Source organism: Onychostoma macrolepis, chromosome 24 (assembly GCF_012432095.1).
Source record: "Onychostoma macrolepis isolate SWU-2019 chromosome 24, ASM1243209v1, whole genome shotgun sequence".
Taxonomy (NCBI): Eukaryota; Metazoa; Chordata; class Actinopteri; order Cypriniformes; family Cyprinidae; genus Onychostoma; species Onychostoma macrolepis.
In genome coordinates, this window is record NC_081178.1 from 10,480,278 (window position 1) to 10,497,253 (window position 16,976).

General features: G+C 38.2%; 2 protein-coding genes across 3 annotated transcripts in view; both read left to right on the forward strand.

Moving 5' to 3' along the window:
• Positions 1-3,951: 3,951 nt before the first annotated feature.
• On the forward strand, positions 3,952-11,129 carry zmp:0000000991 (mucin-2). The gene is made up of 5 exons (XM_058765977.1): positions 3,952-4,589; positions 5,546-5,685; positions 5,879-6,050; positions 7,179-7,224; positions 7,651-11,129. The coding sequence occupies exons 1-5, from the start codon at positions 4,474-4,476 to the stop codon at positions 11,113-11,115; spliced, it is 3,939 nt and encodes a 1,312-aa protein (XP_058621960.1). The 5' UTR covers positions 3,952-4,473; the 3' UTR covers positions 11,116-11,129.
• A 2,793-nt stretch (positions 11,130-13,922) lies between these two features.
• Positions 13,923-16,976, forward strand: part of c24h11orf65 (chromosome 24 C11orf65 homolog) — a 3,383-nt gene continuing 329 nt past the window's right edge. The window contains exons 1-9 of one of the 2 annotated variants that reach the window (XM_058765577.1): positions 13,923-14,743; positions 15,054-15,105; positions 15,199-15,322; positions 15,418-15,510; positions 15,600-15,653; positions 15,820-16,029; positions 16,340-16,473; positions 16,616-16,783; positions 16,896-16,951. In XM_058765577.1, coding sequence (XP_058621560.1) covers positions 15,065-15,105; positions 15,199-15,322; positions 15,418-15,510; positions 15,600-15,653; positions 15,820-16,029; positions 16,340-16,473; positions 16,616-16,783; positions 16,896-16,951 — 880 coding nt within the window. In that variant the 5' untranslated portion in view covers positions 13,923-14,743; positions 15,054-15,064. Of the gene's footprint in view, positions 14,744-15,050; positions 15,106-15,198; positions 15,323-15,417; positions 15,511-15,599; positions 15,654-15,819; positions 16,030-16,339; positions 16,474-16,615; positions 16,784-16,895; positions 16,952-16,976 lie in introns of both variants that reach the window. The other variant, XM_058765576.1, reaches the window with a different exon arrangement.

Consider the following 16,976-nt stretch of genomic DNA (forward strand, 5'->3'; position numbering starts at 1 on the left):
TCCACCACCTCTAACAATAATATTGTATTAAAATATACAGGTGCATCTCAATAAATTAGAATGTTGTGGAAAAGTTCATTTATTTCAGTAATTCAACTCAAATTGTGAAACTTGTGTATTAAATAAATTCAGTGCACATAGACTCTCAACAAATTAGAATACTTCATAAGACCAATAAAAAAAAACATTTTTAGTGAATTGTTGGCCTTCTGGAAAGTATGTTCATTTACTGGATATGTACTCAATACTTGGTAGGGGCTCCTTTTGCTTTAATTACTGCCTCAATTCTGCGTTGCATGGAGGTGATCAGTTTGTGGCACTGCTGAGGTGGTATGGAAGCCCAGGTTTCTTTGACAGTGGCCTTCAGCTCATCTGCATTGTTGGGTCTGGTGTCTCTCATCTTCCTCTTGACAGGTTCAGGTCAGGCGAGTTTGCTGGCCAATCAAGCACAGTAACACGATGGTCATTGAACCAGCTTTTGGTACCGTTGGCAGTGTGGGCAGGTGCCAAGTCCTGCTGGAAAATAAAATCAGCATCTCCATAAAGCTTGTCAACAGAAGGAAGCATGAAGTGCTCTAAAATTTCCTGGTAGATGGCTGCGTTGACTGTGGACTTCAGAAAACACATTGGACCAACACCAGCAGATGACATGGCTGCCCAAATCATCACAGACTGTGGAAACTTCACACTGGACTTCAAGCAACATGGATTCTCTGCCTCTCCACTCTTCCTTCAGACTCTGGGACCTTGATTTCCAAATGAAATGCAAAATTTACTTTCATCTGAAAAGAGGACTTTGGACCACTGAGCAACAGTCCAGTTATTTTTCTCCACAGCCCAGGTAAGATGCTTCTGACGTTGTCTCTGGTTCAGAAGTGGCTTGGTAGCCCTTTTCCTGAAGCGTGGTGACTCTTGATGCACTGACTCCAGCTTCAGTTTTCTCCTTGTGAAGCTCTCCCAAGTGTTTGAATCGGCTTTGCTTGACTGTATTCTCAAGCTTGCGGTCATCCCTGTTGCTTGTGCACCTTTTCCTACCCAAATTCTTCCTTCCAGTCAACTTTGCATTTAATATGCTTTGATACAGCACTCTGTAAACAGCCACACCTTTCAGTAATGACCCTCTGTGACTTACCCTCTTTATGGAGGGCGTCAGTGATCGTCTTCTGGACCATTGCCAAGTCAGCAGTCTTCCCCATTATTGTGGTTTCAAAGAACAAGAGATACCCGGAATTTATACTGTATGGATGGTCATTAATTGAAACTCAAATGTAAATATTCTAATATTTTGAGATACTGATTTTTGACTTTCGTGAGCTGTAAGCTCTAATCCTCAAAATTAAAACAAAATTTTTTTTGAAATGTTTTATTTTACATGTAATGAATCTAAAATATATGAAAGTTTTACTTTTTGAAATAAGTTACAAGAAAAAATGAACTTTTTCACAACATTCTAATTTATTGAGATGCACCTGTATAATTAATATATGCCTTTAGTGATATTGTGTGAACCCATTTTGTTAAGCACTGACGCATTACCTGGAACAAAATGTGTTCTATTCAATATACTGAGGTCTTTCGGATTTGCTGATTATATTTTGTGATTACTATTTTAGGAACCTAAACCCTCGATTATGCTAACCACCACAACATGCTCTGAATACACTGCCATATTGCAGCCAGCATTTAAGAAAATCAATTCACAGTTATGAATTGGCCTTGTCATAATCTCTCCAGGAGATAATGCATTTTCCAGCACCGTCAGTTGATTTATACAGCAGATGACAAGCCATCCATGAAACATGTTACTCCCTCCAACTGACGGACTACTACAACCAGCACCATGATCAAACTGAGCTTGTGCCAAAAACCTGAGAGACATTAGGCTAAAGATGAATTTATCATACAAGTTATGCACTATATTGGTTTCTGTTTTAATCAGCAGAGTTAATTAAAACTGTTTAGATTTTATTACAGATTTAAATTACATTGCTATAATGGATCGAGATAAGCATCACTCCATGACAAGATTTATAATTGTGGTGGCTGAATATTTTGCCTTTGTCTGGAAACAAACATCACATCTTTATAGAACACATTCCCCCCCTGCCTACACAATAGAGTGGTTCATCACAATTATTTTATTCAAGTCAATATTATGTATGTGCATCTGCATAGCACACCCTTAAGCAATGCAACACTACAATCAGGCTTCTTGCCTTAAGCCAGTGGGGCTAATGAGTCTAATTGATGACCTCTAGTATTTCTACATAAAATAATTAGGAATCCTGCTCTGTGCCTATTAATCCTCGCAGAATAAGCAGAATGCTTGTCCAGCAATCCCTCTTGATTACTGACAAGAAAAAAATCTTAATTAGGATTGATTTTCCCTTCCATTTTATTCACCACTTGTTCAATATTTTGCTCAGTAAACCTCAGTTGCACTTTGCAGAGTGATTAAGGGAAATGTACAATTATTTTGAAGTTTTACTGCAATTTTCAGTCTTATTAATGCTGAGAGTATATTTCAGAAGCATTTTTGTTATTATTTTACCCTCAAAATGTTTAATAAGAGGTTTGATTGAATCCCAGATGCAGACACATTTGTTTACATCACTGTTATTTGTGTGCTCTGTCCGATTCGTGGGCGAATGGTTATTTTGAGTCGGATCTTTTCTATTACTCATTCATTACCGGCCTGAGTGAGTCGGCTCACGAATCAGACTGAATTGGTCCGAGCGGTAGGCTAGTCAACTCATTCACTGATTATCATTACCATTTGTAATAATAAGCAAAGCAGATTTCACTTTTCCCCAGTTTCAAAGACAAGGCTTAATGCCAAGTCCCAGACTAAACTGTAAGTCTGAGCTGTTTCAACTGAAAGAAACATGCACTGATTGATACATTTAGCAGACACTTTTATCCAAAGCAACTTACTGTACATTCAGGCTATACATTTTTTTATTAGTATGTGTGTTCCCTGGGAATTGAACCCACAACCTTTTGCACTACTAATGCAATGCTCTACCACTAAACCACAGGAACAGATTGATCTTAAAATATATCAATGCCTTTATTTTGTCTCAAGATGGACACCAATAATATGTTTTTTCTAAGGCACGTTTATAAAAATTACTTATATGGCCTAATCCTGGTTTAGTCTAAACCCTGTCTGTGAAACCAGGCCTTTAGGCTATTTGGACTGAACCTGATCGCTGATGGGGCCAAAGGTTATATATATTATATATATATATATCCTGCAAGTTTAAGACCTGAGAAATTTTTATTAACACACAAGAGAATCTGATTAAAATGAATAAAGTCCAGTGGTGTAAATGCATATAAGTAGGCTAATGTTTAAATGCAAATTATGCCATTTAGGTTCTAACTGACTTGGACGAATCATAAATGCAACAAACTGAATGAAGAAGAAACCAATCAACCATTATTAATCAAAAAGTAATAAATAGCTATATGTGTGCACACATGGCTTTATTATAATATTTGAGAGCATATAGCTGCAAGCAGTGATCTCGGGCCCAAGCCCTGAAGCCAACACCATCGGCTTTAGGGAAACTGCACGGTGGGCAATATGCAGTTAGAGCAGGTAAATATCAGGACTAAGTCAAAGTCATTTAAATAAGCCACATTTACTGTAGCCAGCTGTTGCCAGTATGACGGAGAACCACAACAGTCACATTCATGAAATGATGTAAATTCAGATGAATGTCATGTCACAGGATGTCATAGGTCAGTATCAAATGAGTGTCAAATTATTATTTGCAGCACAAAAATATATGCCACGCCGAAATACCAGCAGTGACCACGTGCTGACGCTGTTCTGTTAAGGAATCACTGAATCATTTTAACCGGTTCTTTAAAACGAATTGTTCTAAAGAATCGATTCGCGGAAATGACATGCACTATTGTTTATGACCCCACCTGTCGGGTATTCATGGAAAAACACACGTAGCCTACTATTGTTCAGTTATAGCTTGTTTATCTGCCATTATAGATAAGTTTTTAAATAGGTCTATGCATTTTATTTTTTCCAATTAAAATCAGTTTCGAAACGAAACTCCTTTGGTCTCTTAAGTGGAAGTACAAAATCCGAAATATAACAAGTGACACGATGCAGGAAAATAATCCATTTCCAGTTATGTCAAGGTGTCTTATCACTGGCTAGGTCCCATAAACCTGACAATTCAAAGTACGTAGTTTGTTGCTAAAACACCAGCTCACTCCGCACTTCCGCGGCTCTGCCCTCCATAACACGCCTCGGTGGGAAAGAAACATATGACGGGTGGCGTCGGGTCTTACGGTTGTCGGTATGACGGGTCTGCCTGACCGCGCGCGATTTTCTCCGGTGGAATGTACAGTCGTGCCGCCTGTGAGGGTACTTAAGGGTACAGCTGATGCCCGGAGGGGATAAAGGGAGGTAACCAAACTAGATGAGCCACATACATTCAGCCTATAATGTCAACACATGATCTGAAGTTGCAGCAGTCAAGTTGTCAAAGCGGAGTGAAAGCCAGCGTGACTTGCGTTGTCTCAGATCTGGAGGGATTGTACACACAAACTGATAAATCACGGTAGGCTACAAAGTTTCTAAGTTCTTGGAGTTTTTACTAAGTTTTCTTACTCGTCTTCTCTCACACAAATACTGCTTTTCCTACTTTTCTCTTTATCTTAAACTGACCCTTATCACCCTCCGCAGACAACATCATGGAAGTCTGTAGCTTTAAGCGGACAGGTTGAAGTTCTTACGTAATTAGAAGAGCTTGCGTAAATATTAGTTTGCTTAAAGTAAGATGTATCCGATGTAGTTTTACAACAGTTACAAATTCTTTTACAGTCAAAGAATTATAACAAGATGCCAATGGATTGAACATTGATTCAAGCATTGATCTCTTGTCTGGCACCACCCCAGTTATATAATACCTGTTGTTGCCTTGCACACACACAGAAATGCATAGCTAAATAATCAAGGATTTAAGATTATACAAAAAAAAAAAATTTTTTTTCATATTTGCTTAACTACATCTCAGTTTAATTGATTTTAAACACACCTCCACAATATCTAATGTGGTGTCACTGGTATTAATCTTTTGCTGAATGTCATCTCAACATGTCTCACCATGTTTATGGTAATACTTTAGCGCTTATGCAATTTGTTACACCCACATTGTCTCATTTTTTTAATAATTGTAATTTTAACTTGGTAATGGTAATTTAGCCAAAATTAATACGTTCAGCATTATTAGGAGAAATACAAGAAAGTCTTTTCTGTCTACTTGGCAACTACTGTAATCATTTTCTTTGCACATGTAGAGGTGAGGCAAAACAAGTGAAATTTCACTCTCACTGTCATGTGTCCATAATATACTAAGAAAACTTGTATGGGTGTTCCTGTGAAGAATTTTTCTGAAGGGAGTGAACCTTAGTTTTTACTAAGTAGCTGCAGACATGTGGTGTCTGTTGAGAAAAACACTCTCTAGCTCTCTGTAGACTGTATTGTAGCAGTATTGTAATGCTAAGTTTTGATTAGTTTTCAGAATGTAAGTGAACATGAGAAGATATATCCTGGGCCATTGGCTCAACACATGCACAACAAGAAAGATTTAGAAACTAGAACCACTGCTTCTTCACCATTGTTGCAGTTAACAGGCCAGCAGAAAAGCAGCAGAGGTGAGTTTGTATGACTGGATTATCAGATACATTTGTTTTCAGACACAAACTTTGGGTCATAACAGCTTATCATAAATTCATTAAATTCTGACTAAAAGTACATTTTTAGGACATGTATTTAATGTAATATAAAGCATGCATATATATATGTGTGTGTGTGTGTGTGTGTGTAAAACACTTCTCAACTGATCAGATTTGCAGATCAGGCAAATAATACTTCTCAGATCTAAGGAAGACCTCAGTAGGACATCTGAGGAGCAACGGAAATCTGCCAGATTCACTTCCACCATCTCTATCAGTCTTCCCAATAGAAGAAACAAAAAAGACACAGCGGAGGAAAAAACACTGCAAGCTACAACTAACCTGTGAGTTTTATTTATTTATTTACCTTTTCACACTGCTGTTGGGGGGGTCATCATGCCTTAAAAAGTTTAGTGTTCACTTTTGTTTTTAAACAAAATTGTATAGAATTTTAATCAGCCATTTACCAGTTATCGGTTATAATATGAAAAAAATGATCAGCTTATGGCATTGACCAAAATTCTAATATTATTGCTTCTCTAGTTTAAAGTCCAATTTTATAATAAAACTGGATCAACTGCTATAATAATCAAATTCAGTGAATGATCAAATTTGTAGCATTCACTTCAAAACTGTTATTCTTCCTATTAGTAAATGTTTTATGAAAATGTAATTCCACTTAATACACACTGCACATGATAACATATTTTGTCTTGTAAATTATGCCATAGCACTTTGTGTTTTGTCATTTGCACAGTCCTTGCCAGAACAGCAAACGCCCTTTCGACCCATGACTGGCAGTAATAGTCCTTATATAGCAATAAGTCATGATTTAATGATAGTGTGAAAGTGTATAGGCAAAGATTTGCTGTTTGGCTGTACCGTATCTAGGTGTGTTCATGCTTTCAAATAGTGCTGACACCTTTATAAAGTCTTTACACCTTGATCTTAGAAACAGTAAATATACATTTATTGTGTAGTATTACAGAATCATGTTTAAAAGATATGACATCACTGCTCTCTCATTTTTCAAAGCAGATATTAAACAAGGGTTTTTTGTTTAAGTGGTATGTGTGTGAGACACTCTGTACTAATTTTAAAAACAGTTAAACCCCTCCCTTCATATCAGGCCAATGAATTGTTTACTCCTAAAATGCTTAAACTGAGAGAAAGGATGGAATGTCGCTGATCTTGTTTTCCTGCGTTGCCTTGCTGAATATATAAAAGATGTTGAACTAGAAGAAGTATTTAGGGAGTAAGAGTAGCGTGTGAAACATTGAATTAGACAAGAGATTTGTTTTCGTCATAGTTTTCAATGTTTGTTTCTCTGCCTGAGGGAACTTATCTTTTGCTGGAATTTTGAAATTCGAGCAAATTTTTTTTAAATCTACATAGACATACTTTTATAATGTTTGCTCATTTAAAAAATCATATCCTAATTAAAAATTATTTTCTCAAATTGACTGTTACAGCACACATGAAGCCGTAAAGAACACAGCTAATCAACACCACACAGAGGTAAGCCAAGCTAAGATGCAGACATAAGAGTTGGACTGTTTATCTTTTTAGTAAGAGAATGACTGATGTAAAGATAAAATCTATGTCTTACTAATCAATCATATCTTAAATGTAATGAAATATGTTTATTGTACTGCCCTTTGAATACATTCCACTCCACGTTTGCATTTTTGACATGCAGAGTATTTTTCAGTGGAATGTAAAGCTCAACTGTGAAGTTGAACTGTCTGTTTAAACAGCTGTGGAATGGGAGTGGCGATTTGTTCAAATAGTTCAAATACATGTGAGAAACATTTCTTGCAATTTTCCCAAGCAACTCTAAATTTTAGTTGTCTAAAATGTAGAAATGCTACTGTGCTTGAATTAGTGCCTGTGTTTTGTGCAATTTTTGGCACTAATCAAAAGTTTTGTTGCTTGTTCTGACAGCTAAGGGACGTGCTTTCACAAACTGACCAATGTGGCGAATCAACTGGTGACTCATTTAAGAATGGGGATGGCCCAAAAGCAAGCTTTGATGAAGACCGTTTTACCACTCTGCATCAACGTGGGACAAAGCAGGGACAAAATACAGGAATACAATACAACATAGGCCTTCATGAACTAACACAAATTGTCCACAACAATTCACAAAGACATTCTACTCATCCTGTTTGTGAGGTTCAAACAGAATTCAACAAGGAATCTGAAGCGAGCGACTGTAGAGAGAATGCTGCAACAACTCCACAATACCACAGTTATCTGACCTCCTTTGAAGTGGACAATGGTCTAAAAGCAAGCACTGATTCCCAGTTTTTTGCACACCATTCAGAAGTTGCAAACCAGGTCTTGTCATTAGACTGTTTACCTGCTCCTCATTCTGAAAATACCCCTGAGCCAGAACCTGGTATTATCAATCCTACATCAGCTATGTTGTCATCAGCCCTGGCCTCAGTTCTTGCTCCACCTTGGAGTGGCCGCCTTCGAAGACCCAAGCAAGGCGGCAACGAAGTACAGCATGAACCCCAAGACTGTGGACAGAATGTCAACCCATCTACCTTATTTCGCCAGGATCGGCAGCAACAACCGTTTCTTCCTTCCCAGAGGCGACCATCTGAACACATGTTGGCAAATGACAACAACATGCAGTTGACTGCAGGAACCAGCTATAACTCTCCTGATTGGCAAAAAGAGAACAATTCCCCGAACATTACAACCACAATACAGCCAAAGAGACCCATTACCAAGTCCTCCTCTGTGGGCTTGATGTACAATAACACAGATTTGCATCCTTTTCCCACACGTCTGGACACTCGCCAGGTACCAAATTTGGCCCATACAGGGTACAGAATATCAAACACTGGAGATGAACATGAGTCTTTCAAATCATTGAGCTCTAAGCCAACAACAAGCAGCCTACTTCTTTCCTTGAGGAGGTCGAATTTGAGAAACTCCAGTGCTGAACCCACACAATCAGAGACTCTGATGACTAGGTCTGATAGGTCCCTTACATTGCCTAGCAGAGTTGTTCTGAAAACTGCATCATTTGCCCATCCTGTTTCTGATGATGCCCAAATCCCCGAATATCCAGACACTCCTGCAAGAACAGAGGAAATACCAGTCAGTCAGTTCCCTTTCTCACCTAGAATTAGGAGTAGAATGCCATTAAGGGCATCACTGTTTCTAAACAAACCAGAGACAGAAATTTCGATGAGACTAGAAGCTTCTATTGCCAAAGCAGAGGAGGCACATTCCCCACACTCCACAACCAAAACCAGCCAACTTGGGGTTCTCAGAGCCCAACAACGTTCTTATTCAGTTCTTTTGAGGGAATATTCCAGTATAGAGGACATAGATGCAGTGGAACAAAATACTGCCAACAACACCAACCTGCAAAACTCTAATATGACCAAACAACAAGTATCTCCAGATACCACAATTTCTCCCAAAGATTCAACAAATTTTAATTTTCAACAATCTGGCTTTAATGTCCAAAAATTAAAATCACAAAGCACACACAATATAATAGCCAGCAGTTCTTCAGGCACAAGCACCTTCACAGACAGGCTTAACTACTCACCAAGGAAAGACTCTTCTGTGGATGGAACAAGTCCCACAAATATATATCTGGACTCTAAGAAACATTCTCAGTCAAGTCAAAGCACAATGGATCTTTCGAGCCCTCTTTCTCCAAGCAGACCTCTTAGAAGCGTAAGAGTACCGAGTATTTATTCATACCTACGGGAGTACAGCCCGGCAGTGTCCACCCCTTCCTCTTCCACCCCTTCATCCCACATACAGAGAGGTGAAACATCACCTCCTAAGCAAGATAGAGGCGTAACATTGCAGGGTGACCATAAAACACTTTACTCAAAATTTTCATTTGACTTCAACCCGTTTGTGCCAGAGGTACAAGCGTTACAAAGAAGCTCTTATGGCTCTCATATTGCACCAGCTCAATCTCTGCCTCCTGATTTTGGACGAAGATCAGCACCTCGTCTCAGTACATCTCCATATTCTAGCCTCATCTCCTCACGACCTACAATCAACAACACTTTACAAGAACTACCCTCTCCGCCTGTGCCCAAAACTCATATCCGATCTACATCTTATGATATTGTAACCACTCCTGCAGACTTCATAAAAAGTGATCCAAGCTCTTCACTGTCCACATACGCAAGCATAATAAGAAGACCAAAGGAACAGTTGGCTTCTACTAACAGAGAACAGAGGACAGCAGTTCAAGCTTACACAAGCGCCCTAGATAATCACAAACCTGCCCAGCCATGCCTCTTACAAACTGCACCAGATGCAAGCTTTGTCATGGAAAGCCAAAGCGCTAATATAAGCCCACACCCAAGACAGCCCAACACAGGCTCCAACAACTTCTTTCATCAGGAGCATGATGGCCTGATGGAACTTCAGCTTGATAAGGGTAATGCATACCCCAAGCACAGGCTGAGTGAGAAAGGGAAGTATTTATTACCTGATAAGCGCAAAGTTGAAAGTGAGACTCCACTGACAGCTGAGAAAGAGATTCCTGCTGTGCATATGCATGAGAGATTGCAGGAAATGCAAAGTTCCAATTCAAAAAAAGGCCTCTTTAGTTCACGAGTTAAGAAAGACAAAGAAGCTGTCTTCTCTTCAGCTTCTTTGCCAGACAAAGAGGTTGTTAGTCCCCAGTATTTAAAAACCAAAAGACATTTGCCAGTGTTTAGAACGAGCAGCAGGATTGACCAGATGTTAAATCGCTTGAAACTGACATTTGGTGTCAAACGTTCAGACAGCTCACTTGACACACTACCAAAAAAGAACAAGAGTCCCACTCAGCAGCCCTCAGATACTGAGACTTTTGAAAGTCCCAAGACAGAGGAGAAAACATGTTCTGAGAGCCACCCGGCACCCTCTAACTCCTCTTTAACAACTGATAAAACCTCTTTAGGTTCCTTGTCACTACTAACATTAAATAAATCTGAGAATACATTAAATGTGAGTGGACAAAATAAGTCTAAGGCTGAAATAAATTATTTTGGGTCCACACGGAAGGCCCCCGACTCGTCCTTGACCATCGATAAAGCATCTTTTGGCTCCTTGTCGCCACTTACATTACAGAAATCTGAGAATACTTTAAATATGGATTGGCAAAATAGATCTACAACTGAACAAAAGGGTTTTGGGTGCACATGGGAGGCCCCCAACTCGTCTTTGACCACGGATAAAGCCTCTTTTGCTTCTTTCGGGTCTATGTCGCCACTTACATTAAGGAAATCGGAGAATACTTTAAATATGGACTGGCAAAACAGATCTACAACTGAACAAAAGGGTTCTGGGTACACATGGGAGGCCCCCAACTCATCTTTGACCACGGATAAAGCCTCTTTTGCTTCTTCGGGTTTATGTCGCCACTTACATTAAGGAAATCGGAGAATACTTTAAATATGGACTGGCAAAACAGATCTACAACTGAACAAAAGGGTTCTGGGTACACATGGGAGGCCCCCAACTCATCTTTGACCACGGATAAAGCCTCTTTTGCTTCTTTCGGGTCTATGTCGCCACTTACATTAAGGAAATCGGAGAATACTTTAAATATGGACTGGCAAAACAGATCTACAACTGAACAAAAGGGTTCTGGGTACACATGGGAGGCCCCCAACTCATCTTTGACCACCGATAAAGCCTCTTTTGGGTCCTTGTCACCCTCAACATTAAAGAAATCATCTGAGAATAAATTAAATGTTGATCAGCAAAAGAGGCATAGCGATGGAAACCGGTCTTATGGTAGGAGCTTTAGTCCACACAGGCAAAAGGCCCAAAGTATGAATCGTTCTGCCACCTTGCCAAATTACAGAAAATCCTCTGTTGGTCCCCCATCGCCCTTTTATTTGTTTGATTTTGATTCAGAAGACATTCAGAATGACAATGTGTTTTATAGTCCATTGAGCAAAAAAACTAATTCACTTTGTGAGTCTGATGACTTCTCTCCTCAGAGTGCCACCAAGAGTCCTGTGCAGCAAAACCTTGTGAGGTCTCGCTTGTCCTCATCATGTGCTGATTTAAAGTACGGTCTACACAGTGGACGATCTTTCTCAGTAAGCAGTGTGGTTTCAAGCCGCCCATCAGGTCCTGGACGAATCTCAACAAGCAGCATCAGCGACCTCTCAAGTTTGGATGACTTTGTGCCAAAGGGGAATTATACAATAGTTGACTCTGAAATGAGTAGTAGCCATTCCCCAATCTATGATGACAAATCTATTACTGGTAAACAGTCTCAATCTGGATATACAGATGATCTTGATCTTCATCATGATGATGCAGACCCAACCCCACCTCCATCACCAACTATGTCCTCTTCACCTCGTCGGATATCCCAGGCTCCTTCTGTGTCTTCCCCCATATGGACAAGTCCAGAAAGTCTGTCTCCTACTCGTGGAATCCTGTCATCAAGGAGCTACACAACCAGCATGACTGTTTTTGAGGAGTCTGATTCTGACACCACAACTGATGATGAATACTGTCTTGATAATGGTGATGCTGTAGAAACAGAGCTTTAGAGGAGATAATTATGTGCTGTTCAATTCCATCATGTTACATATACTGAACATTTAAAAGTGTGTGTGTGTGTGTGTGTGTGTGTGTGTGTGTGTGGGTGTGTGTGTACCTGTTTTTCTATTCTGGTGGGGATTTAAACCTGAATACACACAGACTCATGGGGACTCGTGTCATGGTGAGGACCTAAATTGAGGTACCCATGGGTAAACAAGCTAATAAATCACACAGAATTAAGTTTTTTGAAAATCTAAAAATGCAGAGAGTTTCCTGTAAGGTTTAGGTGTAGGTTGGTGTAGGGCAATAGGATATACAGTTTGTACAGTATAAAAACCATTACGCCTATGGAGAGTCCCCACAAGGATAGCAAACCAGACGTGTGTGTGTGTGTGTGTGTGTGCTGTGTTGTGTGTGTGTGGGTTCTATGCATAGGGTCATCTATGACAAAGCTGCAGCAACATTAGGCCTCTGTCAAACCAATCTGAATTGTAAAAGCAACTAGAAATCCAGATTGTATATGAATAGAGGGAATTATAATTATATCAGAACTATAAGACCATGTTGATTTCATATTTCTTAGAAATTAAATATAATGGGTTTTTGAATACTTTAGTGCTTGAGGATAACAATGTTTGATTTCATTATGAATGTATTTACAATACAGTACAATGCACTGTTTCATTAGTTATATATATATATATATATTTATATTTATATTCTGGATCTTGAGGCTTTGAAATGGTGAATTCTCACGTCATTCCTGTTATTGAGGCCTGCCTCCTGTAGGTTATTGGCTGTTTCATTTACTGTGGCATTTGAAAGCACAGCGTGTCAGTCACAATACATTATTTTCCTGACAGACATTCTATAGTCAGAAGCTGCCAACCAAGAAACTGAACCCCAACTATGTTTAACAGATGTATTTGATTTTTTTTTTTTTCCAATACTGCACCTTTAACAGTCAGGAAAAATATAGAATAATAGAAAATAGAAAAATGTAATATTGGTGCCCGTAACACTGATGATCCCACATTAATTATGGCTAAGTCTGTAAAGAAGATGATAACAGATGTCTGCTATCCATTTGATATTATTGTTAAAAGTATAAAAGTGTTATTGAAAACAGTGGCTGATCCTCATCCACGACTTGTTAATTTGAGGTTCAAACACAGGACCTCTCATAATCTATGCAAAAGACATACCACAGATGAACTAAGCATTCTTAAATAAGACTTCACAGTTGATTTTATTTGCTGTATAATTTAATTTTGCTGTTTGTGTGCATCATGTTTGTGTGTGGCTTTCAGTGTAATTTTAATTGATTTTGTATTGTAATTTATTATGCAGGGCAGGGAGTTGGGGCATCATTTCTCCCCTATAGCCTTAGGGACCTCCATAAGATGTGTCAATTGCAGCACTGACCTACAGTAATACTAAATGCTGTATAACATAGGCCTACATATGAAAGGTCCTTTTTGTAAGGCCATTTCTTGAATGTCTTCATTAAAACAGATATATTTATGAACATTTAATATATTGACTAAATTGTATTTTTCCTAACACAGGAGTAGAAGGATATTGATCACTTATAAAAATGTAAGTGTAGACTGTAAATGACTTAACTTTGCACAAGATGGTTAACTGCTATGTTAAAATTTGATTAACAAGTACACTCTAGTCTTAGTAAACTTGTTCTCTAATAATCTTTAATTGCAGCTCATTAAAACAGGCCAAAACTGTTAGTGTCATGTCACAACCTGCCATAATTGTTCAATGAACAGTTATAAATATGAGTGATGCAACTAATTTGATAGATGTTTCAGTAATAGTTGGCAGGTTTGCGAAACAAGCAGAATAGGCCTGTTTGGTCAGGAAAAAAACAAAAGGTCAAAGGTCAGTATTTTGAGTATTTATTTATTTTTATTTTTACGAATTAGTGAACGATTCAATGTCACAATAATCCTTAACTTTTCGCAACCTACTGTCGTAACGCTGTAATTTGCTGAAAAGGCCACTGAACGAATCTTTTAGTTAAATGAATCTCCTAGTCCACACGTAGTTTAACATTTAAACATGCTTTTGGATAGAATCTCGTATTTCTAGCTTTCTAGCACTGAGTTAAATGAGTCTGTTTTCACGTTGCTTTGGTAACGGCTGTTGTAGGCGTGCAGTCACCCGTCCCAGTAAAGGAATCAAGACATAATCTATGTTTAGGCTTTATTTTTTAACTCCCTCAATGTTAAGTTTAGTCTTTGGTTTTACGTTTTTTACTTCAGCTTGTCGATGTCGTCGTGAAAATCCAGTTCACGCTTTTGTTTACTTTTCGATAATCACCGGATGGGTTTGATTTGAATATTATATATCATACGGATGAAACGCTTTATTTTCAATACATCGCCTATTTTAAGCACCTTCTACCTATTAAAACATTTGAATTCAAGTATTTTAAGCAGTTCCTCTGTTTCTTGAGAATGAAGAGGACTCCAGAGATCAAGTAAGTAACATTTTGTGTCTTAATTTTGAATTGAGTAACATTATATGGATGGAGTTGAATGTAGCCTAATAATCCAATAAAATAATCATAATCCTAGTTGAATAAACCCATTTTCCTTTCCTTGACGTGGCAAAGGCTTAATCAGGGTGCAGAGCTTTAGCCTCAGTTAAACAGTATAATTTATAGGTTATGTTTTCTCTATTCCTTTTTTTTTTTTTCAGAATTTTTGGCTAATTGAAATGTAAATCCATGTTAATGTGTCACAGAATAAACTTTTTTTTTCTCTCTCTCTCTTTTTATCCTTTAGCAGCATGTGCTAGCATGAACAAGATAATGACTGAACACACATACTCTTTTGACAGGTATGAAATACAGCAAAACATACAGACTCATTTCTAAATGAGTGAAGCCAGCAATAGAAAACAACAACCTGTCAATCATTTTTCCCCCTTTAGGCATCACTCAACATCTCCAGCTGGGGAAACTACATCAGACACTAATGTCATACTTGTCCCACAGCTGGAAACAGTTTTCAGCAGAGCAGCCAGGATCATCCAGCGAGCATGGAGGGCACATGTTGTTAGTGATCACACTCAACATTAATGTAAAATTTTCTCCAACATGATTGAATGCATAAATAAAAAATTAGCGCATACTATGTCTGTCATGTGTAGGATACTGCTGTTTTTAAGCACCTCAAGAAACTAGTGAGCTTTCATAATCAAGGGGATCCACGTCTCCTTCTTAAATTTATTAACCCTGCAGAGGTAAGTTTGTTACAATGCATGTGTGAAGATTAATTGAGTTGTTTTGAGCAATTTTTTTTTAAAGCATATGCCTCAATGTTTTGTTGTAGGCTAATATTCTGGATGCTGCTTCAGGGGCGCTTATCCGATTCAGACTGGGTGGGGTGAGTGTTGATGTTATTCATCTTTCCATGATTAGATGGATATTTGTACTCAACATGCTGTAATGTGTTATTGTGTTCTGCTCTAGAAGGTTACGTTATTGAAAATCTAATTATAAGCAAACAGACACAAATTGCAAATTACTTACTAATGTTTATAAAATTCCAGCCAACCTATCCTCCAAACATCTACTTTAAAATATACACTCGTGCACCCATTGTGGATATGTGTGCCTCCAGTCCTAAAGATTACACACAGCTAAAGAAACCTGCTCCAAGCCAGATTCATAATGGCCGACTGATGATCAAAGATAGGGACGATCACTCTGGGTGGTACCAGCGGGTAGAGAACAATGGCTGGAGGATTTTGTCTTGCAAGGTGACATATCCAGTCATAATACTTTAATTTTCATTTTACCTTTTGTGTATCAATGCAACTCAGTAAATAAAACATATCCAACCAAACATTCAGCAGCCATTACTGCACTCCATAAATTACATTTTAAAATGTATTACAATTGAAAAGTTATTTTAAATTGTAATAAATAATATTACTGATCAAATAAATGCAGCCTTGGTCAGCATAAGAGACTAATTTCTATTTCATGTGCAATTTAAATTGTAACAGTCAGAAAAAATATACAAATGTTGCCTAAGCATTATGTCTATCGTTGCCTTTTTGATTAAAGATTTCCGTGTTTGAAGACCCAATAACTCAAGATACCAATGTTAAGAAGATACAATTCCATCACTGCAAAATTCGTCGGCGCCAAGATGTTGCAAGAAAAAAAAAGATTCGGAAAATTGAATGGATGAGAAAAATGTAATGTATTTTAAAAATGTTAAAGTAGCTGTTTGATTGTTTGTGGTAGGTGATAAGATGTGTTCTGCAGAGCTAAACATACAGAAAACTGGAAATAAGTTATAATTGTCGGCATAATAGTAAACACAGATCTTGTGCACAGGTATGCTGAGGGTCTCCTGCATGCTGATACAGAACACAGCAAAACAGCTCTACTGGGGCAAAAATCCACAGAGTTGATGGATTCTTTTGAACAGATTGGACTGGATTCAGCTTCTGAGCAGGAAGTGGATGAGCTGCTCGCATGGACCAAAGCTCTCAATTTTGAGGAGTAATTGAGCTTATATCACATTAGATGTGATATACTGTACTTGGCATCATCATTTTTTCATCATCATGGTAGTCATAAAATATCCCATTTAGAATATTTGCTTGTCTCTCAGGTATATCAATGATTGGAGGAATTTGGGTACCAGCAAATGCTGCATATTTATCAAAGGTAAGACTTTTGGGGTTTCCTTCAT

Excerpts from the sequence above, each read along its gene's own strand:
- zmp:0000000991 (XM_058765977.1), top strand. The coding sequence starts at position 4,474 with ATGTCAACACATGATCTGAAGTTGCAGCAGTCAAGTTGTCAAAGCGGA. Across the intron at positions 4,590-5,545 it reads ACACAAACTGATAAATCACG|TTTTCAGAATGTAAGTGAAC; the intron begins GTAGGCTACAAA and ends AGTTTTGATTAG. Across the intron at positions 5,686-5,878 it reads CCAGCAGAAAAGCAGCAGAG|ATTTGCAGATCAGGCAAATA; the intron begins GTGAGTTTGTAT and ends TCAACTGATCAG.